The sequence below is a fragment of the Entelurus aequoreus genome, linkage group LG23 (genome assembly GCF_033978785.1).
Source record: "Entelurus aequoreus isolate RoL-2023_Sb linkage group LG23, RoL_Eaeq_v1.1, whole genome shotgun sequence".
Lineage (NCBI taxonomy): Eukaryota > Metazoa > Chordata > Actinopteri > Syngnathiformes > Syngnathidae > Entelurus > Entelurus aequoreus.
The window spans coordinates 12,825,305-12,850,380 of NC_084753.1; the positions used below are offsets into that span (position 1 = coordinate 12,825,305).

The 25,076-nt window shown below is 40.7% G+C and overlaps 1 protein-coding gene across 1 annotated transcript in view; it reads left to right on the forward strand.

The window, feature by feature from the left end:
• fut8b (fucosyltransferase 8b (alpha (1,6) fucosyltransferase)) overlaps nucleotides 1–25,076 on the forward strand; it is a 369,273-nt gene that overhangs the window by 286,990 nt on the left and 57,207 nt on the right. The window contains exon 6 of the mRNA XM_062033787.1: nucleotides 5,868–6,105. Coding sequence (XP_061889771.1) covers nucleotides 5,868–6,105 — 238 coding nt within the window. The remainder of the gene's footprint in view (nucleotides 1–5,867; nucleotides 6,106–25,076) is intronic.

Genomic DNA, 25,076 nt, shown 5'->3' on the forward strand with positions numbered 1-25,076 from the left:
TTGAGTGGACTTCCTCAAGTAACGTTACAATTTTCCATGCCAACAACGCAAGCAAAAGGCATTCTGTCATGATTCGTGGTCTGGATCATGTTTTGTGTTTTCGGTTTGTTTTGGACTCCCTCAGCTCCTGATTGTGCACTTCCTTGTTTGAGTTTGTTACCATGGTTACGTATTATTTTCACCTGCCTGTTATTCGGGAAGCACACCTGTGCCTAATCAAGAGACACTATTTAAGCCTGCTTTTCTGTTCACTCCTCCTGGCTTCCTTGTTTGCGGTAAGCAACAGTCACGTTTCTGTATTCTTGTTCTTGACTCTGTGCTAAGTTGTCAGACTCTGTGCTAAAGTTATTGTCTTAGCTTCCCTGCTCGTTTTCTGTTTGGCTATGATTTATGTTAAATAAACCATCTCTTACCTTCACGTTTTTGTCCGGAGGGTCCGTGTTGCACTGGAGGAACGATCCCGCACAAATATGCGACCCCCACGTGACACATTCAAAAGTACAGAAAGGCTCCACTTGCAAAATAAACCTGCTCAGTGGCCTAGTGGTTAGAGTGTCCGCCCTGGGATCGGTAGGTCGTGAGTTCAAACCCCGGCCGAGTCATACCAAAGACTATAAAAATGGGACCCATCAACTCCCTGCTTGGCACTCAGCATCAAGGGTTGGAATTGGGGGTTAAATCACCAAAATGATTCCCGGGCGCGGCCACCGCTGTTGCTCACTGCTCCCCTCACCTCCCAAGGGGTGAGGGTGATGGGTCAAATGCAGAGGATAATCTCACCACACCTAGTGTGTGTGTGACAATCGTTGGTACTTTATCTTTAAATGTGCTAGCTGGATGCTAATTACATTAGATTTGCCCAAGATGTGCTACAGATTAGCATTAGCACTTTTACATGGCGATTTCAACACCTCCAAATATGGTAATGAAAACTACAGGGGAAGAAGACGGCACAGACAGCAGGGAAGTCGTTTAGCTCTATATTTATTGATTTATACACACACAATATATATACAGTAAATAAGAAATGAAGTGTGTAAATTCATCCAAAATGTGTGTGGTGTGTGACTATGTGTAGAGATTAGCTGTAGTGTGTTACCGGTAGTGTTGAGCGAGATGCGGAATTCCAAGAGGGGGCAAGGCAGGCTCGGAGGTCTGTGGGAAGGCGGGAGGTCGAGATCCAAGCGGCAGCCAGGGAACCGGGGAGAATACGGGGAGACGAGACACGCAGCTCGTGACGCGGAAACGGAGGAAGGCTGTGTACTGGAACAAATCGCTACGTTCTGGCCCGGAACGCAGGTTTGCACGGGCTTAAGAAGGCACGGAAGCTCATCAGCGACGGGTGTGTAGATTGCTGATTGAGTGATTAACATGAAAACTATAATAGACTAAAAAAGATTGTAGCACAAATGAATGGGACAAGTTTAGGGATGACATCACTAGTCAGAAAATGTATTTTTTAAAAATTGATAAAAAACGTAACGGCACAAACAAATTGTAACACTTTAGTATGGGAAACACATATTCACCATTAAATAGTTGCTTATTAACATGCAAATTAGTAACATATTGGCTCTTAATTAGTCATTATTAAGAACTTATTAATGCCTTATTCTGCATGGCCTTATTATACAGCCAGTAAGCCATTAACTAAGAGTCTTCCCTCAATAACCTCAGAATGATTGCTTATTAGTAACCCTAACACTTATATGTTCCCCTAGTGTCCAAATAACTCTGAATTAAGTTTTTGTTACTTTAATAAGCAACTAATTAATGGTGAATATGTTCCCCGTACTAAAGTGTTACCATATTTAGTTATTTTAATATTTGCAATAATAATGCGGACTAACTTCACACGAGTCCCTGAGGCAAGTTGTAGAATTCCAGAGAGGACTTAGCTGCAGAGATAAGAAGCCAAGATAGTGAAACATGAGTTGGACTGCATGGAAGTTGTTCTGCTCTCAGTCACCTGTGAATCGTTGCATCATTGAGAGTGTTGATGGAAGCTTGGCAGAGAGAAAAGTCAGCTGTAATGATGCAACGTGTCACCAGGTGGAACTACGCTGCTGCTAATTTTGAGGAGCAGTCATAGACAATTATTTATTTCTTTTCACTCGCATACAAAACATTCTAACTTGGATGGTTTCCCTGGCTCTCACAAGGACAGTGCGGCGAAGACACAACAAACTCCCTTCTTGTCTCTCATGGACACACACCTGTTGTTGTTGCTGACTTTGGAGTAGCGACCGCACGACATCAAGGCCGCGGAACAGAGACAGGCGGCATGCATCCACGAAAAATATACGCCACACACACATACCCCACCCCCCATCCAACGCCCTTGACGCGAATCCCTTAGGGGCGATGGACGGATGGGCAGCGCCTGAAGAGCTGCAGCCTACCACCGTAGCCCCCACCCCCTCCCCTCTGTTGGCAAGTCTGGAGATGGATGATGCAATATGTATATGTGCTTTGCTATGGAGATTTTTTCCCACTCCAGACTGGGCCCTCTTAGGAGCCCAGTCTAGATAGGAATTTTTTACTCATCCTCCCCCAGCGTTGACCTTTTTCCCATCTTTTACGGGGCGCATTGTGGCGACCCATCAGAGTTCCTGTTTTGTAACCCTGTAAACTGTTTGTCTAATCATGAACGGGTTTGTGCTGAAAACTAAGTTTCGTTGTACTTGTGCAATGACAATAAAGACCTACCTGCCTACCTACACTGCAAAAACTGAAATCTACGTAAGATTAAATATCTCAAATAAGGGTGATATTTGCTTATTTTCTGTCTGATAAGATAATTCTTCTCACTAAGCAGATTTTATGTTAGTGTTTTACTTGTTTTAAAGGCCTACTGAAACCCACTACTACCGACCACGCAGTCTGATAGTTTATATATCAATGATGAAATCTTAACATTGCAACACATGCCAATACGGCCGGGTTAACTTATAAAGTGCAATTTTAAATTTCCCGGGGAACTTCCTGTTGAAAACGTCTATGTATGATGACGTTTGCGTGTGACGTCAATGGTTGAAACGGAAGTATTTGGACACATTGTATCTCAATACAAAAAAGCTCTGTTTTCATCGCAAAATTCCACAGTATTCTGGACATCTGTGTTGGTGAATCTTTTGCAATTTGTTTAATGAACAATGGAGACTGCAAAGAAGAAAGCTGTAGGTGGGATCGGTGTATTAGCGGCTGGCTGCAGCAACACAACCAGGAGGACTTTGACTTGGATAGCAGACGCGCTATCCGACGCTAGCCGCCGACCGCATCGATGATCGGGTGAAGTCCTTCATCGCGCCGTCGATCGCTGGAACGCAGGTGAGCACGGGTGTTGATGAGCAGATGAGGGCTGGTGTAGGTGGAGCGCTAATGTTTTTATCATAGCTCTGTTGAGGTCCCGTAGCTAAGTTAGCTTCAATGGCATCGTTAGCAACAGCATTGCTAGGCTTTGCCAGGCTGGAAAGCATTAACCGTGTGGTTACAGGTCCAGTGTTTGGTAGTATTGTTGATCTTCTGTCTATCCTTCCAGTCAGGGGTTTATTTCTTTTGTTTCTATCTGCATTTAAGCACGATGCTATCACGTTAGCTCCGTAGCTAAAGTGCTTCACCGATGTATTGTCGTGGAGATAAAAGTCACTGTGAATGTCCATTTCGTGTTCTCGACTCTCATTTTCAAGAGGATATAGTATCCGAGGTGGTTTAAAATACAAATCCGTGATCCACAATAGAAAAAGGAGAGAGTGTGGAATCCAATGAGCCAGCTTGTACCTAAGTTACGGTCAGAGCGAAAAAAGATGCGTCCTGCATTGTACTCTAGTCCTTCACTCTCACGTTCCTCATCCACGAATCTTTCATCCTGGTTCAAATTAATGGGGTAATCGTCGCTTTCTCGGTCCGAATCGCTCTCGCTGCTGGTGTAAACAATGGGGAAATGTGAGGAGCCTTTCAACCTGCGACGTCACGCTACTTCCGGTACAGGCTAGGCTTTTTTTATCAGCGACCAAAAGTTGCGAACTTTATCATCGATGTTCTCTACTAAATCCTTTCAGCAAAAATATGGCAATATCGCGAAATGATCAAGTATGACACATAGAATGGACCTGCTATCCCCGTTTAAATAAAAAAAATTCATTTCAGTAGGCCTTTAAAGCATCACCTTTATTGTTAGTTTTGAAGCCCAAATACCTCCATATTGTGCTTCACGCACCCTCTTGATTAACCAGCAGAATTGCCTTAATTTGCCATATTTCTGCTTGTGCGCTCAGTGGCGGTGTGTGCGCTGACCCACTCAACATGCTCCAACATGCGGATGAAAAAAAAAATTAAAAAATACCGGTATTTTTCAAAGTCTGTATAGTACCTATTTTAATTAATCCATACCGCGGTACATTATTAGTACCGGTATACCATACAACCCTAGTACTCACATGTGTGTTGTTTGCTGTGTGATGTTGCCTCAACCTATTTGATATCTAGGTCATTTTCGTGTGGTGCTGATTATTGCTTTCACTTGTAAACCTGTGCGAACTTTATCGTCGATGTTCTCTACTAAATCCTTTCAAAATATGGCAATATCGCAAAATGATCAAGTATGACACATAGAATGGATCTTCTATCCCCGTTTAAATAAAAAAAAATTCATTTCAGTAGGCCTTTAAGTGTTTTGGTCCTAAATGATCTCAGTAAGATATTACAGCTTGTTGCTGAGATTGTATGACCTATATTGAGTACAACATGCTTGAAACTAGAATATAACCTGATGCAAAGCTGTGTCATCAACACTCACAAGTATAAAACTACTTTTTTAATGTAATAATGTCTTATTTCAAGCATGAAAAAAAATCATGACTCCGACACAATTGTGTCTCATAATTAAAACAGATGGCAGCCAAATGGACTTTTCTGTTTTATTTTCAATGAAACAACAGAAAATACGTACTCATATAGTAGTACAGTTGGCACAGTACAGTAAACTGACAGTTAAACATTTAATATGTGACATTTCTAACAATTTTGAACAGAAATAGTTCATGCACATTCAGATGAATTTTTGAAAATTACAATTAAAAAATGTTTTGCCAGGGCCCGGGCTGTATATATGCGCACTAATTGCCTGAAAGAGCACGCACTTGGCGCGATGATGTCACGTTATCGATGGAAACATTTATTTTTAGACCATATGATTTGCCTGAGCGGCTAGGAGACCCCGAGAGTAACAAGCGGTTGCCTTGTTGCCTTTCCATTAAGAACAATAAACTAGTTTTTAGTGTAAATTTGCTGGTTTCAAGAAATGTAATGCTGAGTGCATATCATAATGGCACTAGCATTTACTTAATTTAAGAATATTTTTCAACATATTGAGCAAAAAAGGTCTCTTATTTTTGTTTCTATCAAGAAAAGTGCACTTAGTGAGAATATACTTATTTTAAGGTATTTTTGGGTTCATTGAATTTAGCTAATTTTACTTGTTTTGGAAAGTCTTGACAAGCCAAATTTTCTTGTTTTATTGGCAGGTAATTTTGCTTAGTTCAAGTAAAATACCCCTAATTTTTGTATTTTTTGTCCCTTGTTTTTGAACACTGACTTTTTGCAGTGTAATTATGTTTTTTTTATCGTTTCCGCAGCAACGCGGATCAATAATTGTGTTTTGCCGGTCACTGAAAACAATAAATCAAAGTAATTTGATTCACTTTTTAGGCCGATTATTATTGCAGGGAAGCAGCAGAAGTATGAAGTAAGAAAGCAAACAGTATCAGTCTTATTACAAGGCGGCGAACGGGGACATTTGGAGATACAAGATGGAGGTCAAGCAATAACATTTATTGAAAACTTTTTTTTTTTTTTTTCCCTTCTAGAACCCCCCGGACTGCAGCAAGGCGAGGAAGCTGGTGTGCAACATTAATAAGGGCTGCGGCTACGGCTGCCAGCTCCATCACGTGGTCTACTGCTTCATGATCGCTTACGGGACCCAGCGCACGCTCATCCTGGAGTCCCACAACTGGCGCTACGCCCCCAGCGGCTGGGAGAGCGTCTTCCTTCCTGTCAGCAACAGCTGCACCGACCGCTCGGGCGCCACCACTGGACACTGGTCGGGTAGGTACCACACCCCCACCTTGGGAAATTCTACACCTGTGTTATTCGGACTGTACTTGGACCACAAAGTCAATAAACACAGGTCTTCATAGGGATGGCTGCCGTTCACATTGGAACCGATACGGTACCAATTTTCGGTACTTTTGTGATTTTTATTATATCATTTATACATACACTATGTTGCCAAAAGTATTTGGCCACCCATCCAAATGATCAAGTGTCCTAATCACTTGGCCCGGTATAAAATCAAGCACTTAGGCATGGAGACTGTTTCTACAAACATTTGTGAAAGAATGGGCCGCTCTCATGTCTTAAATCTGATTCATACTGTACGGAATGTGTACCACTTCTAATACGACTTCTTTAACAGCACTCAACTTTTGAGGTTCCACTGTACTTAACTAAATTAAGAGTCGAATGTTTTTTTTTGTTTGTTTTTTTGCTGCTGCAGCTAAAAAAAAAACTGCCTGTGGATAAGCAGAGCGATGCAGTTCCTGTAAAAGCACTTTGGCAGCCAAAGTAATAGCACCAGGTCGCTGGTGAAAGCTTTCATTGCGTGTCCAGTGAAAGGGTCTTTCTTCCACCTTTTTCTTTCACGCTTTGGTGAAGGAAAGCTACGACCATCATCATCGAGGATGATCGACTTGGAAAGATGTTCGGCCTGCATACTTTCTATGTTATTTATTCTATAGATTGGACGCCTATCCTTTGCTTCTTCAACATTTAGTGGTAAAAAATCAACTTGTAGAGTATGGGTGTCCAAGCCTTTTGACTTGGGGGCCGCAATGGGCTAAAAAGTTAGTGTTAGTGGCAATTTAATTTTTTTTGCAACATGACTAGGGAAGGTTGTTTGAACTGTGTCATATACACTATATTGCCAAAAGTATTTGGCCACCTGCTTTGACTCGCATATGAACTTGAAGTGCCATCTCATTCCTAACCCATAGGGTTCAATATGATGTCGGTCCACCTTTTGCAGCTATTACAGCTTCAACTCTTCTGGGAAGGCTGTCCACAAGGTTGCAGAGTGTGTTTATAGGTATTTTCAACCATTCTTCCAAAAGCGCATTGGTGAGGTCACACATTGATGTTGGTCGAGAAGGCCTGGCTCTCAGGCTCCGTTCTAATTCATCCCAAAGGTGTTCTATCGGGTTCAGGTCAGGACTCTGTGCAGGCCAGTCAAGTTCATCCACACCAGACTCTGTCATCCATGTCTTTATGGACCTTGCTTTGTGCACTGGTGCACAGTCATGTTGGAAGAGTAAGGGTCCGCTTCCAACTGTTCCCACAAGGTTGGGAGCATGGAATTGTCCAAAATGTTTTGGTATCATGGAGCATTCAAAGTTCATTTCACTAAAACTAAGGGGCCAAGCCCAACTCCTGAAAAACAACCCCACTCCATAAATCCTCCTCCACCAAATTTCACAATCGGCACAATGCAGTCCGAAATGTAGCGTTCTCCTGGCAACCTCCAAACCCAGACTCGTCCATCAGATTGCCAGATGGAAAAGCGTGATTCGTCACTCCAGAGAAGGCGTCTCCACTGCTCTAGAGTCCAGTGGCGACGTGCTTTACACCACTGCATCCGACACTTTGCATTGGACTTGGTGATGTATGGCTTAGATGCAGCTGCTCGGCCATGGAAACCCATTCCATGAAGCTCTCTGCGTACTGTACGTGGGCTAATTGGAAGGTCACATGAAGTTTGGAGCTCTGTAGCAACTGACTGTGCAGAAACCTCTTTGCACTATGCGCTTCAGCATCCGCTGACCCCTCTCTGTCAGTTTACGTGATCTACCACTTGGTGGCTGAGTTGCTGTTGTTCCTAAACTCTTCCGTTTTCTTATAATAAAGCAGACAGTTGACTTTGGAATATTTAGGAGCGAGGAAATTTCACGACTGGATTTGTTGCACAGGTGGCATCCTATGACAGTTCCACTCTGGAAATCACTGAGCTCCTAAAAGCAGCCCATTCTTTCACAAATGTTTGTAGAAACAGCCTCCATGCCTAAGTGCTTGATTTTATACACCTGTGGCCGGGCCAAGTGATTAGGACACCTGATTCTCATCATTTGGATGGGTGGTCAAATACTTTTGGCAATATAGTGTAAGTTAATGCAGCGCTATCAGGTCAAAGTACTTTCAATGGTCATTGATGTGATTTACTCACATTGTCCACAGGATGGCAGAAAATATGTAGCATTCAGAGACCGCCTGGTATTTAAAATCAATTGAAAGCACTTTGTTGTTTGATGTCTCGCGGGCCAAATAGAAGAGGCTGGCGGGCCATAGTTTGGACACCGCAGATGCAGAGGAAATGGATCTTTGAAAAAGGGTTCCTTCACTTCGTTAGTGTTAGTGGCAATTTGTATTTTTTGCACCATGACTAGGGAAGGTTGTTTGAACTTTGTCATATAAGTTAATGCTGAGCTATCAGGTCAAAGTACTTTCAATGGTCATGGATGTTATTTACTCACATTATCCACAAGATGGCAGCAAATATGTAGCATTCGGAGATCGCCTGGTATTTAAAATAAATTGCAAGCACTTTGTTGAACTCATGATGTCTCACGGGCTGTAGTTTGGACACCCCTGATGCAGAGAAAATGGATCTTTGAAAAAAGGTTCCTTCACTTCATATCCCTTCTGCACTTATGGCTAAGATGCCCTTAGGACCCCCATTTGGACTGGAAGGCTGCCCCCTGTTCCAGTGTGTCACTAATGGTGTACGCTCGCTGTATTAAAAGCCAAGGTCAAACTCTTAGCCTGACCAAGGAAAATGTTCTCTACCTGGAATAGACTTAGAAAGAAATGCATTTACAGCCACCCAGATGCAACCTAATACGTCTTAAAGTGTTGTTTTGCAGTCAATAAAACTTATTAGTAAGTGCCTGGAAAGAGGGCTTAACCTCCCTAAAGCTCGGCCTGGTGGGCCACTTAGCGGTAAAACCCTTTAACCTGTCCAAAGAGTGGTATCAATGGAGATGGCGGGCTGATCTCACAAGTATTATGTCAGAGTTTTGATGGCAATTCTTTCGAAAAATTCACCTTTACCTTTTCAAGCCTCTCAGTATCGATGGATTTTCGTGAAAAAGTCCATCGCCTCTGTCTGACACTGTTGGTTTTTAGTCGTCCGGCCTGCAAGTGGCTAGCAGCTAACTATGTGTCTCCATGCACCCCATTTCTTTGTATCTTAATTATCAATACCAAGTATTATTATCACTGGAGTACTGAAGCACGTTACAGCAGAAAGTAAGCAAATATTAACAGGAAATTAATAAGTAAATTGATCATTCTTAGAGAGAGGATATCACAATTAGAGATGTCCGAAAGTGGCTTTTTTGCCGATATTCCGATATTGTCCAACTCTTAATTACAGATTCCGATATCAACTGATACCGATATATACAGTCATGGAATTAACACATTAACACTTGCCTAGTTTTGTTGTGATGCCCCGCTGGATGCATTAAACAATGTAACAAGGTTTTCCAAAATAAATCAACTCAAGTTATGGAAAAAAGTGCCAACATGGCACTGCCATATTTATTATTGAAGTCACAAAGTGCATTATTTTTTTTTAACATGCCTCAAAACAGCAGCTTGGAATTTGAGACATGCTCTCCCTGAGAGAGCATGAGGAGGTTGAGGTGGGCGGGGATGGGGGGGGGGGTAGCCGGGGGTGTATATTGTAGCGTCCCTGAAGAGTTAGTGCTGCAAGGGGTTCTGCGTATTTGTTCTGTTTTGTTTATGTTGTGTTACAGTGCGGATGTTCTCCCGAAATGTGTTTGTCATTTTTGTTTGGTGTGGGTTCACAGTGTGGCGCATATTTGTAACAGTGTTAAAGTTGTGTATACGGCCTCCCTCAGTGTGACCTGTATGGCTGTTGACCAAGTATGCATGGCATTCACTTGTGTGTGTGAAAAGCCGTAGATATTATGTGACTGGGCCGAAGGTTTATTGGCGCTCTGTACTTCTCCCTACGTCCGTGTACACAGCGGTGTTTTAAAAAGTCATACATTTTACTTTTTGAAACCGATACCGATAATTTTGAAACCGATACCCATAATTTCCGATATTACATTTTAAAGCATTTATCGGCCGATAATATCGGACATCTCTTATAACAATTGTTGGTGTGTCAGCATTGTCAAAATCGGAGGGCGGATCCATCCATAAATTGGTGGTGTCGATACCAAAGGTATTATCAGAAAATGATCGATACTAGAGTGATTAGGTCGATATATGTTTATTTTTGGTTATGTTTGCAAACAATGTAACAAAAGAGAACAAGGAACTAGTTTGAATATTGTATTGATATTTTTAAGCGGTCAATAGCACTCACCATAAATACATGGAGAGTTTACAGTTAATACACGTAAACGATATTTGGTCTGGGCCGATCTCACTCATGGATGATCGGAGTCCGCGACATAAAAACCCTGCTGGGAGCATTCCGAGTTTTTACGCATGCGCTCACACGTTTTTGCACGACCACAGTCCAGTGTGAGTGGTAACTATTGGAGCTAGTTTCAACTCTGAAGTTCTCTACAGCATTATAAGGTACATTTAACTGTGAATGTGAGTATCAAAATGCAAATTTTTTCAGATCGGCGGGAAGACGAAATCCAGATTAGAATGTTTAACGTTTCACTCTAATTAACTAATAATATTTCTGTTCCTCCATATGGTCATAACCTCGCCTTGCAGAGCAGACAACTTCTCCAAGATATTATCACAGTCCAAATGCCTACGGCTCTGCCCATCCCATCAATCATTAGTGGCAGCTTCAGGGTACCTTGAACGGCTCCGAGGATCTTTCGAATTTGTCGACGCACCAGGGCAATTAGATATCCAATTATCATGATTCCAAATAAGTAGAAACCTTCAATATCCTCGACTTAAAAATTGCTAGGCACATGACCTTCCACTTTTCCCAAGAGTCCACCGTGTGTCCGGCAAGAAACGCCCCGTCAGGACAGACCGGTTCCCCCCGAACCCGAGAGATGCGTAAGGGGGAAGGAAGGGAAGTGTCCGCCTTTGCTGAGAGCCAGACAGAAAACATGGACAGTAGCGATACCAAGTATAGTAACAGTATTAGATCAATATTTTTTACTTTCACAAAATGTTTTGTTGGGTCATTTTGGTTATCGTTTACAAACCCAGTAAATAAGTCCCTGGACATGCTGAGACTTTTAAAATGCAAAAACCAAACGATTTAAAAGCTAATAACATGTTTAGTTTTTTTTCGCACTATTGGCATTATTTTGCTCAAAGTATTGTATGTAATAAAAGGGATATCATTTAAATATTACATATATATATAATAATTGTAAATATTTCATTTATTTGGTATCTGATCAATTCCCAAATTTGTAGTATCGCCCAAAACTAATGTTAAGTGTTAAAACAATAGAAAATGACGTGCTAAATAAACTCTAACAAAAGTGTAGATAGAACCACGTTACAACAGAAACTAGCCAGATATCAACAAGTAGATGAATAGCTACAACTGGAAATGACGCAATATGTTACCGCATAAGTCAGAAGCATTATTTGACAGACTTCCCTCTCCCCGGCCACTTCGTCCAGCTCCTCCCGGGGGATCCCGAGGCGTTCCCAGGCCGGCTGGGAGACATAGTCCCTCCTATGTGTCCTGGTTCTTCCGTGTGGCCTCCTACCGGTCGTACGTGCCCTAAACACTGGTTTGTATTATCATTTCCATACCAAATGATATATTGTGATGCAATATTTATCGCGATATAGATTCTAGGCCATATTGTAAATCTCTTGTAGCTACCATCAGCTCTAATCAATTTTCTCATGGTTGCGGTTGCCGTGATCCCAGAGTGTAGAAAAGGCAGGCGACGTGCAAATAGTAGGTATTTTTATTAGCAGAGGCTGTAATATTTATAACGATTTATATTTTAGGCCATATCGCTCATCCCTCGTAGCTACCATCAACTCTTAATCAATTTGCTCACGGTTGCAGTTGCCGTGATCCCAGGGTGTAGAGAAGGCAGTCGACGTGCAAATAGTAGGTCTTTCTATTCGAGAAGGCTGCAACATTTATCGCGATTGGGATTTAAGGCCATATTGCCAATCTCTTGTAGCTACCATCAACCCTAATCAATCTTCTCACAGTTGCCTTTGCTGTGATCCCAGGGTGTAGAGAAGGCAGGTGACCTGCAAATAGTATTTATTTTTATTAGAGGAGGCTGCAATATTTATCGCGATATAGATTTTAGGTCATATTGCCAATCTCGTGTTGCTACCATCAACCCTAATCAATTTTCTCACAGTTGCAGTTGCCGTGATCCCAGGGTGTAGAGAAGGCAGTCGACGTGCAAATAGTAGGTATTTCTATTTGAGAAGGCTGCAACATTTATCGTGATTGAGATTGTAGGCCATATTGCCAATCTCTTGTAGCTACCATCAACCCTAATCAATGTTCTCACAGTTGCCTTTGCTGTGATCCCAGGGTGTAGAGAAGGCAGGTGACCTGCAAATAGTATTTATTTTTATTAGAGGAGGCTGCAATATTTATCGCGATATAGATTTTAGGTCATATTGCCAATCTCGTGTTGCGACCGTCAACCCTAATAATTGTTTTCTCACAGTTGCAGTTGCCGTGATCCCAGGGTGTAGAGAAGGCAGTCAACGTGCAAATAGTAGGTCTTTCTATTCGAGAAGGCTGCAATATTTATAGCGATTGATATTTTAGGCCATATTACCAATCTCTTGGAGCTACCATCAACTCTAATCAATGTTCTCACAGTTGCCTTTGCTGTGATCCCAGGGTGTAGAGAAGGCAGTCGACATGCAAATAGTAGGTCTTTCTATTCGAGAAGGCTGCAACATTTATCGCGATTGGCATTTAAGGCCATATTGCCAATCTCTTGTAGCTACCATCAACCCTAATCAATGTTCTCACAGTTGCCTTTGCTGTGATCCCAGGGTGTAGAGAAGGCAGGTGACCTGCAAATAGTATTTATTTTTATTAGAGGAGGCTGCAATATTTATCGCGATATAGATTTTAGGTCATATTGCCAATCTCGTGTTGCGACCATCAACCCTAATAATTTTTTTCTCACAGTTGCAGTTGCCGTGATCCCAGGGTGTAGAGAAGGCAGTCAATGTGCAAATAGTAGGTCTTTCTATTCGAGAAGGCTGCAATATTTATAGCGATTGAGATTTTAGGCCATATTACCAATCTCTTGTAGCTACCATCAACCCTAATCAATGTTCTCACAGTTGCCTTGGCTGTGATCCCAGGGTGTAGAGAAGGCAGGTGACCTGCAAATAGTATTTATTTTTATTAGAGGAGGCTGCAATATTTATCGCGATATAGATTTTAGGTCATATTGCCAATCTCGTGTTGCGACCATCAACCCTAATAATTTTTTTCTCACAGTTGCAGTTGCCGTGATCCCAGGGTGTAGAGAAGGCAGTCAATGTGCAAATAGTAGGTCTTTCTATTCGAGAAGGCTGCAATATTTATAGCGATTGAGATTTTAGGCCATATTACCAATCTCTTGTAGCTACCATCAACCCTAATCAATGTTCTCACAGTTGCCTTTGCTGTGATCCCAGGGTGTAGAGAAGGCAGGTGACCTGCAAATAGTATTTATTTTTATTAGAGGAGGCTGCAATATTTATCGCGATATAGATTTTAGGTCATATTGCCAATCTCGTGTTGCGACCATCAACCCTAATAATTTTTTTCTCACAGTTGCAGTTGCCGTGATCCCAGGGTGTAGAGAAGGCAGTCAATGTGCAAATAGTAGGTCTTTCTATTCGAGAAGGCTGCAATATTTATAGCGATTGAGATTTTAGGCCATATTACCAATCTCTTGTAGCTACCATCAACCCTAATCAATGTTCTCACAGTTGCCTTTGCTGTGATCCCAGGGTGTAGAGAAGGCAGGTGACCTGCAAATAGTATTTATTTTTATTAGAGGAGGCTGCAATATTTATCGCGATATAGATTTTAGGTCATATTGCCAATCTCGTGTTGCGACCATCAACCCTAATAATTTTTTTCTCACAGTTGCAGTTGCCGTGATCCCAGGGTGTAGAGAAGGCAGTCAATGTGCAAATAGTAGGTCTTTCTATTCGAGAAGGCTGCAATATTTATAGTGATTGAGATTTTAGGCCATATTACCAATCTCTTGTAGCTACCATCAACTCTAATCAATGTTCTCACAGTTGCCTTTGCTGTGATCCCAGGGTGTAGAGAAGGCAGGCGACCTGCAAATAGCAGGTCTTTCTATTCGAGAAGGCTGCAATATTTATCGCGATTGAGATTTTAGGCCATATTGCCAATCTCTTGTTGCTACCATCAACCGTGATCCCAGGATGTAGAGAAGGCAGGTGATGTGCAAATAGTAGGTCTTTTTACTAGGCACCAATGTTGAGAGGGCTTCAGCAGTAAATTACAGGATTCAAAAGAAGTCAAAGGGATCTTTGACTTAAAAAAAACTGTTTAAAAGACTCGACTTTTAAAGGTCAATCAGTCATTCAGAGATGATCACGTTTATCCTCATAGAATTAACTGGATGTTTCTTTCACTTGAATTGTCCAGGTTTTAGGTCACGTCATTGGCGGGGAAAAAAGTTTGGAAACCATTTTTACTTATTTTTTCCCTCTACCCACTGCATAACAAATCCGTTTTCACAGAGTTGACCTGAATGGGGAATAACAGGCAAATGTTGATATTCTCGTGAGCTCGTCTTGTTTGAGACCCCTGTGGGTATTGAAAGAAGAAAAGGCAATGCTGCTGAGGGAGAAAAAAAAGAACAAAAAAAACAACGTGTGCAAGATGCTGCATATTTGTGGGTGGATTGACATCATGCTGCCGTCTATACACAGCGTGTGTTTACCCCGAAAAACTCGAGTGTTGCAGAGGTCAACAGAGTTGTCTGCCTACAGGCCAAGACACTTAGGAGTATTCTTAAAGGGGAAGTGCACTTTTTTTGGAATTTTATCTATCATTTACAAAAACATGTTTTCTTTTTTTTTTATGCATTCTAATTTGTAATATACGGTGGCTAACAATGCAGCTAATGTGAGTAATCTATTGGTCCATTAAGCCAACAACACTCCATTTACATGTCGTGACCTGAATATTAACCAAGTGTTGGAGATATTGCATTGACAACGTATGTTTTAGTGGTGCCGTGATCACAGCCAGCTAACTAGCTTATGATGCTATGAGCTGCTGCATCGCCTCTGAGTCGGTGAAAGTTATTTCTCGGTTAAAAATCACGCCTCTCACCTGGATGCTGTGCACATAAACCGAGAAGTTGCTGAACTTTGACGGAATATGACCAATTTCTTCATCTAAACGGGAAGATACAAACATCCCATCAGTGGGTATCGCAGTGAGAGCAGACATTGTACAGTAAGGACCTGATTTGATTGCGTCTCCCAAGTGAGCAGGATAAGGCGTGCAATCCATTTTGCGTCGCTGTCTTCATTAATATGCAAAATATATCATCCAAACGCCCAGAATACTGGGAGGAGAAGATGCAAATGTAATTATTTAGCACGTGCAATGTGATTCATCAACAATCATCACCGTTTTGAGAGCACTATTTAGCGTTTTATTTGGCATGTGTGCACATCAACAGTTTGGACAAAAAAACAAAAACAAAAAAAAACACACAAAAAAACAGTTCAGAAATAAAGAATATTAGACATATTGTCTATTTAGCAACATCATTTTATAATCGTATAACTGCTGGATGACTTAAGGGGCTGATTAAAACAAATCCAATTGATGCGGTTTGGTGTTTTTTAGTATTTTTTTTTTTCAATGATGTTCGTTTTTGTCACACAGAATCTGTATTATTAAAGTATTTCTTAAGGGGGAAAAAATTGCTAAGTATGAATTTTTTTTTTTCTTGAGGGGAGCAAGTGCAGCCTCTCTCCAATGAGCGCACCAAAACAAAATAATTGGTTCCATTGTAGATAGACTGCACGACATGCCCATTTAAAGTGGTAGATGTCTCCTGCTTGTTTGGAAACATAGCAAAATGCCACAGGTCGGAGAATAACATGAATGTGCAGTAATAGTATATGTACATTACACGCAAAATCCTTGTTTAAATAAGGCAGTCTGCACCACTTTTCAATTGCACACGCAGTCTTAGTAAATCACACGCAACACGCCCACTAATAGTACACGCTGTTTAGCGCGTGGTGTTTGGATCTTAGTAAATAAAGCCCTCCGTGATTGTTTTTATTTCTTGTTCACTGCCACTTGCTGCATCTGCTCATCACTCAGCTGCTAAAACTTGTAGCTCCTCCTCCTTATATTCAGGCTCAAAAATATAAGGTTCTGGATCATCGTTTGTCCCAAAGTAGTCTTTGCTGTCTCCCATCAAGTCTGCCATGATTATTAGTGGTGGTGTTGTTGTTGAAGGGAAAAATGGTGATGCGTCTTTGAAATGAATGCAGTAAATAGTACATGTTGTTATGAATGTTACTGTATTGCATATATACTTAAAGTGTGTATATACAGCCGTGGTCAAAAGTTTACATACACTTGTAAAGAACATAATGTCATGGCTGTCTTGAGTTTCCAATAATTTCTACAACTCTTATTTTTTTGTGATGGAGTGATTGGAGCACATACTTGTTGGTCACAAAAAACATTCATGAAGTTTGGTCCTTTTATGAATTTATTATGGGTCTACTGAAAATGTGAGCAAATCTGCTGGGTCAAAAGTATACATACAGCAATGTTCATATTTGGTTACATGTCCCTTGGCAAGTTTCACTGCAATAAGGCAATTTTGGTAGGTTTTTGTTTCATCTGACCACTGAACGTTCCTCCAGAAGGTTTTATCTTTCTCCATGTGATGTCAGCTGAAACAAAAATTGAGCTGTTTTCCAAACTTTTTCCAAACTTTGCCAAAGAAAAGGTGAGGCCTTTAATCCCAGGAACACCAAGCCTACCGTCAAGCATGGTGGTGGTAGTATTATGCTCTGGGCCTGTTTTGCTGCCAATGGAACTGGTGCCTTACAGAAAGTAAATGAGACAATGAAAAAGGAGGATTACTGTCATGATCTGTGGTCTGGATTCTGTTTTTGGTATTTTTTGTTAGTTTTTGGACTCTTTTAGTTCCTGTTTGCGCTCCCTTGTTTGTTTTAGTTTCCATGACGACTTATGATTTTCACCTGTCTCTTGCGTTCGGGTCACACCTGTCTCTAATCAAGAGAGACTATTATTTAAGCCTGTCGTTGCCAGTTTGTCGGTCTCGCGACATTGTTCTTTTCATGCCATAGTTCATGCTTGTATTCATGCGATTGTTTCATGCTCTTTTCATGCTTGTTTTTATGCGATTGTTTGCTTCATGCCATAGTTAGCGAGTTTTTGTTTTGCTCTGTCCATAATTTTTGCTAAGTGTTAGTTTTTGTTTCGAGCGCTAAGTTGTGCCTTTACCTTGTGCGAGAGTCAAGAATAAATATGTTCCTACCTGCTACCCTGGTCCGGAAAAATCCGTTTGCATCCCGGGTGAACAATCCTCGCAGTAAGTTGCGAAAACCCCTGCGTCATGACAATTACCTCCAAATTCTTCAGGACAACCTAAAATCCTCAGCCCGGAGGTTGGGTCTCGGGCGCAGTTGGGTGTTCCAACAGGACAATGACCCCAAACACACGTCAGAAGTGGTAAAGGAATGGCTAAATCAGGCTGGAATGAAGGTTTTAGAATGGCCTTTCCAAAGTCCCAAACGTGTGGACAATGCTGAAGAAACAAGTCCATGTCAGAAAACCAACACATTTAGCTGAGCTGCACCAATTTTGTCAAGAGGAGTGGTCAAAAATTCAAGCAGAAGCTTGTGGATGGCTACCAAAAGTGCCTTATTGCAGTGAAACTTGCCAAGGGACATGTAAGCAAATATTAACATTGCTGTATGTATACTTTTGACCCAGCAGATTTTCAGTAGACCCATAATAAATTCATAAAAGAACCAAACTTCATGAATGTTTTTGTGACCAACAAGTATGTGCTCCAATCACTCTATCACAAAAAAAGAAGAGTTGTAGAAATGATTGGAAACTCAAGACAGCCATGACATTATGTTCTTTACAAGTGTATGTCAACTTTTGACCACGACTGTAAAACCTTGATCGAGGTGTTTGGATGTTTGAAGGGCGCCTCATAGGCGGAATAGAGCGACTCAAATTAGCTACGCTGTTAGCTGACATTTGTTAGCATTTATTTACTCCTTAGAATGCCCTAATAAAATAAAAACATATGTGTTCTTGTCTTCCATAAGGATGGTGAATGATAGGCAAAATTCCCTCCCCAAAAAAAGCGCAGTTCTCCTTTAAACGGGCGTCGACGCCTCAGCGGGTCTAAGGAATGCCTTACTGGATTTGAGTGACAGTTACGGCCCTTGGAGTGACATTGGTCATGCCTCGGACACATAATCCATATTTTGATCAAATAGGCTACGCTAGCATTGCTACTGCAGCAGAATCCTAAGGATGGCGGAGCTATGATTAATGCATGGTCTTATTGCGAAAGACTAAAGTGTTTGCCTGTGCTCAGCTGACAAATTTGAAGCGTTTGCGGAAGACGATAAGTGAATTAGAGGTTTTACTATCAGACTGTGGTTGCCTTTCTGTCTCGCTCGCTATCACTTTCTCTCTTTGCGTTCTTGTTCTCGCGGCCACATCCTTTCAGCTCTTCATTTTTTTCCCCTCCCAGCGCCTCATTTGACTCGGGCTCTCCTGGGCTCTTCCTTCTTATCTGCTGCTCTCGCAGTGCCTCGCCTCTTATTCTCCCGCCTTTCATACGTCCTTTCCCACTATCTGCTCTCTCCTTCTCCACTATCTGTCTTCACGGCCTCCTATGGATGCATATAGTGTGCCATCTGGCTGCTGCAAGCTAATGGTCGCGCAGTGTCGGCCTTTTTTTGAAGTAGCGGGCCGTGTTAGCCAGCGCGGGGATCCGGCTGCACCTCGGCCTCGCTCATGTAAGCCTGTCGCTATTCCCTGTCGTCATGCCTCTTTCATGAAAATGCTTGGATTTTAATGTTGCGTTTCCAAGGTTTGAAAAACGCTTGAATTTTGGGTGAAGTGCTTGAAAATGTTCATCGTATTTCTCGGCAGTCTGACTCAATAGGCGATGTATAAAACTGAAAAAAAAAACGTTTCCCTAAAAATGAAAGCTGCACGAGCCCTTACATTAGGTTGTTGTCGTGTATATACGGCTCTGTGTCGCCCCCAAGAGGACAGTGGTGCATCGGTCCATCATGCCGGGAGGTTGTCGTTTTAATGAACGTTGGATGGAAAATGACAAATACAAACGTTGGATAAAACGTGGACCAAACCCACGTGTAGCCTGCTGCAAAGTATGCAAAAAGGAAATCCAACATGGTTCGATGTATTTTTTGCTCCATTATTTTGGTTGTCTGACTCCCTCAGTTAAAGCAAACAAGTTACCGTATTTTTCGGAGTATAAGTCGCTCCGGAGTATAAGTCGCACCGGCCGAAAATGCATAATAAATAGAGATGTCCGATAAATGCTTTAAAATGTAACATCGGAAATTATCGGTATCGCGTTTTTTATTATCGGTATCTGTGGTTTTTTGGGGGGGTTTTTTTGTGTTTTTAATTAAATCAACATAAAAAACAAGATACACTTACAATTAGTGCACCAACCCAAAAAACCTCCCTCCCCCACAAAAGGGTTGTTTCTTTCTGTTATTAATATTCTGGTTCCTACATTATATATCAATATATATCAATACAGTCTGCAAGGGATACAGTCCGTAAGCACACATGATTGTGCGTGCTGCTGGTCCACTAATAGTACTAACCTTTAACAGTTAATTTTACTCATTTTCATTAATTACTAGTTTCTATGTAACTGTTTTTATATTGTTTTACTTTCTTTTTTATTCAAGAAAATGTTTTTAATTTATTTATCTTATTTTATATATTTTTTTAAAAAGGACCTTATCTTCACACTACCTGGTTGTCCAAATTAGGCATAATAATGTGTTAATTCCACGACTGTATATATCGCTATCGGTTGATATCGGTATCGGTAATTAAGAGTTGGACAATATCGAAATATCGGATATCGGCAAAAAGCCATTATCGGACATCCCTAATAATAAAGAAGGAAAAAAACATATATAAGTCGCACTGGTCGCATTTTTTGGGGAAACCTATTTGATAAAACCCAACACCAAGAATAGACATTTGAAAGGCAATTTAAAATAAATAAAGAATAGTGAACAACAGGCTGAATAAGTGTACATTATATGAGGCATAAATAACCAACTGAGAACGTGCCTGGTATGTTAACGTAACATATTATGGTAAGAGTCATTCAAATAACTATAACATATAAAACATGCTATACGTTTACCAAACAATCTGTCACTCCTAATCGCTAAATCCCATGAAATCTTATACGTCTAGTCTCTTACGTGAATGAGCTAAATAATATTATTTGATATTTTACGGTAATGTGTTAATAATTTCACACATAAGTCGCTCCCGAGTATAAGTCGCACCCCCGGCCAAACTATGAAAAAAACTGCGATTTATAGTCCGAAAAATACGGTACTAATGGTTAATTGCATTAAAATGGTTACATTATTGGACTTATTTGTACTGTGAAGGTCATGTAATGTATAATTTGTAACCTTTTTCACAACTTAGAACTGAGTTAATATGAATGATTACCGTATTTTTCAGATTATAAATTGCAGTTTTTTTTCATAGTTTGCCCGGGGGTGCGATTTATACTCTGGAGCGATTTATGTGTGAAATTATTAACACATTACCGTAAAATATCAAATAATATTATTTATCTCATTCACGTAAGAGACTAGACGTACCGATAGAAGAGGAAGCGGCCCATTGTCTACCTTTGGAGTTGGCAGAGTTGTTTAGAAGCGACACCGAGGAAGAAGATTTCATGGGATTTAGCAATTAGGTACAAGGTGTACGAACCCTGTTAACAATAGGGAAGAGCCGTCTTTGGAGCCTCAAAATCAGGGACATCATGTTTCAAGTGTCATCAGAAAGTGTTATATTCCTTTGAGACTTTGTTTACTTAATTACAAAGTAAACACATCGGCTTTCACACTGCACTGTCAATAAATTCATTATTCTGCCCTGGCTACTCGTTTCCAGCGCGTGCAGCCAGACAGATAGTTAACAGCATGAAGAAACAGAAGCTCCAGAGGTGGGGTGTCAAACTCATTTCAGCTCAGGGGCCGCATGGAGGAAAATCTGTGCCCACGCGGGCCGGACTATTAAAATCATGGCATTAGAACTAAAAAATAAAGACAACTTCAGAGTGTTTTCTTTGTCTTACTTTGGCCAAAAATAGAACAAAGACATTCTGAAAATATTACAATAAAAATATAGAAAAAACTACCGGCAGCAGTAAAGTTCAGATCCACGAAGGAAAGACGAAAGTTTATAACTGAATACATTTACATATTCATAAAAAAATATTTTCTTTTGTATTTTTTTTTTTAATGAATTAAGTAACGTTTATGACAACCTTTTTCCAAAACACAATATAGAATGTGAGACATAACAGGATAATGCATACATTTATCATTTGTTTTCAAAACGGTTACAAAAACCCCCCAAAATTTACTGTGGGACCCCATTTTTATGACTTGATGGGGTCCCTGGGACCCCATTTTGAAAATTCTTAGCTCCAACACTGATGGAGTATTAGTGCGTGCAAAACAGAAGCAGGCGGCTGTGGCCTGCGGGCCGGTTCTAATACTAATTAATAGGGGTGTCCGATAATGGCTTTTTGCCGATATCTGATATTCCGATATTGTCCAACTCTTTAATTACCGATACCAATATCAACAGATACCAATATCAACCGATACCGATGTATACAGTCGTGGAATTAACACATTATTATGCCTAATTTGGACAACCAGGTAGGGTGAAGATAAGGTCCTTTTTAGAAAAAAATATAAAATAAAATAAGATAAATAAATTAAAAACATTTTCTTGAATAAAAAAGAAAGTAAAACAATATAAAAACAGTTACATAGAAACTAGTAATTAATGAAAATGAGTAAAATTAACTGTTAAAGGTTAGTACTATTAGTGGACCAGCAGCACACACAATCATGTGTGCTTACGGACTGTATCCCTTGCAGACTGTATTGATATACACTACCGTTCAAAAGTTTGGGGTCACCCAAACAATTTTGTGGAATAGCCTTCATTTCTAAGAACAAGAATAGACTGTCGAGTTTCAGATGAAAGTTCTCTTTTTCTGGCCATTTTGAGCGTTTAATTGACCCCACAAATGTGATGCTCCAGAAACTCAATCTGCTCAAAGGAAGGTCAGTTTTGTACCTTCTGTAACGAGCTAAACTGTTTTCAGATGTGTGAACATGATTGCACAAGGGTTTTCTAATCATCAATTAGCCTTCTGAGCCAATGAGCAAACACATTGTACCATTAGAACACTGGAGTGATAGTTGCTGGAAATGGGCCTCTATACACCTATGTAGATATTGCACCAAAAACCAGACATTTGCAGCTAGAATAGTCATTTACCACATTAGCAATGTATAGAGTGTATTTCTTTAAAGTTAAGACTAGTTTAAAGTTATCTTCATTGAAAAGTACAGTGCTTTTCCTTCAAAAATAAGGACATTTCAATGTGACCCCAAACTTTTGAACGGTAGTGTATTTTGATATATAATGTAGGAACCAGAATATTAATAACAGAAAGAAACAACCCTTTTGTGTGAATGAGTGTAAATGTGGAAGGGAGGTTTTTTGGGTTGGTGCACTAATTGTAAGTATATCTTGTGTTTTTTATGTTGATTTAATAAAAAAAAATGATACCTATAATAAAAAAAATTATACAGATAATTTCCGATATTACATTTTAAACCATTTATCGGCCGATAATATCGGACATCTCTACTAATCAAATATAATCCCGGGGACCATAGATAATGTATTGCCCGCGGGCCTTGACTTTGACACCCCTGCTCCAGAGGTTCTCTTGAGAATTGATGTTCCTTCTATTATCCGTTCTCAGTTTTAATTCTATACACTTCTTCCTTCGTTTAGGTTTGTGAGACCGAAAATATAAACATTCCAAAAGTATTACGTTGGTTGTGTATTTTACCTAAATAATGTCCATTGTGTATTTTACATAAATAAAATAGAAGGTTTTTAATTAACTACACATAGAAATTAAACGACATTCACACATCAAACATTGCACACAATGAATGTGACTCGTCACAATTAAACCTAAGGTGCAGCATTATTGCCCTCTACTGGTCAAATTTAGCGCTACATGTTTTAAACGAGCTTTGTTCGCCGGAGAGTAACTTAGACCAAAAACAGCACAAAAAGACGTCACAAAGTCAGCAATTTCAATACAAAAACAAAGTAAACATCTTTATGCACAGTAGTTTTGTGATGACGCTTACACGTGTGGATTTCTACCACTGTTGCTGCTCGTTTGGAACACCGTGTCCGTCGCTGAAAAGGTCCGACTGGAAACAATGACTTGCGCACTTTTTCGGGGCAGAACATTCATAAAAAACCCCAAAACCAGTGAAGTTGGCACGTTGTGTAAATGGTAAATAAAAACAGAATACAATGATTTGCAAATCCTTTTCAACCTGTATTCGATTGAATAGACTGCAAAGAGAAGATACTTAACGTTCAAACTGGAAAACTTCATTTTTTGCAAATATTAGCTCATTTGGAATTTGATGCCCGCAACATGTTTCAAAAGAGCCGGCACTAGTGGCAAAAAAGACTGAGAAACCTGAGGAATTCTCATCACACACTTATTTGGAACATCCCGCAGGTGAACAGGCTACTTGGGAACAGGTGGGTGCCATGATTGGGTATAAAAGAAGCTTCCATGAAATTGTCAGTCATTCACAAACAAGGATGGGGCGAGGGTCACCACTTTGTCAACAAATGCGTCAGAACAGTTTAAGAAACTTTTTCTCAACCAGCTATTGCAAGGAATTTAGGGATTTCACCATCGACGGTCCGTAATATCATCAAAAAGTTCAGAGAATATGGAGAAATCACTGCACGTAAGCGATGATATTACGGACCTTCGATCCCTCAGGCGGTACTGCATCAAAAAGCGACATCAGTGTGTAAAGGATATCACCACATGGGCTCAGGAACACTTCAGGAAACCACTGTCAGTAACTACAGTTTGTCGCTACATCTGTAAGTGCAAGTTAAAACTCTACTATGCAAAGCGAAAGGCATTTATCAACAACACCCAGAAACGCCGCCGGCTTTGCTGGGTCCTAGCTCATCTAAGATGGACTGATGCAAAGTGGAATAGTGTTCTGTGGTCTGACGAGTCCACATTTCAAATTGTTTTTGGAAACTGTAGACGTTGTGTCCTCAGGACCAAAGAGGAAAGGAACCATCCGGACTGTTATAGGCGCAAAGTTCAAAAGCCAAAAGTACTTTGTTGTCCTGTCGTTGTTAAAAGTCAGATTGTCGCAATTATTTTGATTGTTTTCCGGGTTGACTGAATAGTCTTCTTCTACTCACCCCAGTGCTGCTTCATTGTGACACATATGACTCGCTGTTGCCCCCGTGGGCTGGTGGGAGTACTGCACCCGTGAGCAACCCTAGTTTTAATGGTTTCACCAAGCCTATTTGGGTGATGTTCGGCGGGCCAAATAAAAAGCCTGTGCTAAAGGCTTGAAATGTGCAGAATGTTCCAAACGCTTATTCTCATTCTTTCGGTCTCGTATTGTCACCGCAGCAAACCGATTTGGTCGGTATTTTACAGGGCGGGAAAAACCCTTTAGATGTATTCACGCCCCACCTTCTTTAAATAGCTTCTTATTGTTAACCCACGTCCTGTTAAGAGTTTCCCTTAGGATGCCAGACATTTATTGGCAGAGGGAATTGAATTGTATATGCACTGGAGACCGGGTATTTTTGTCAT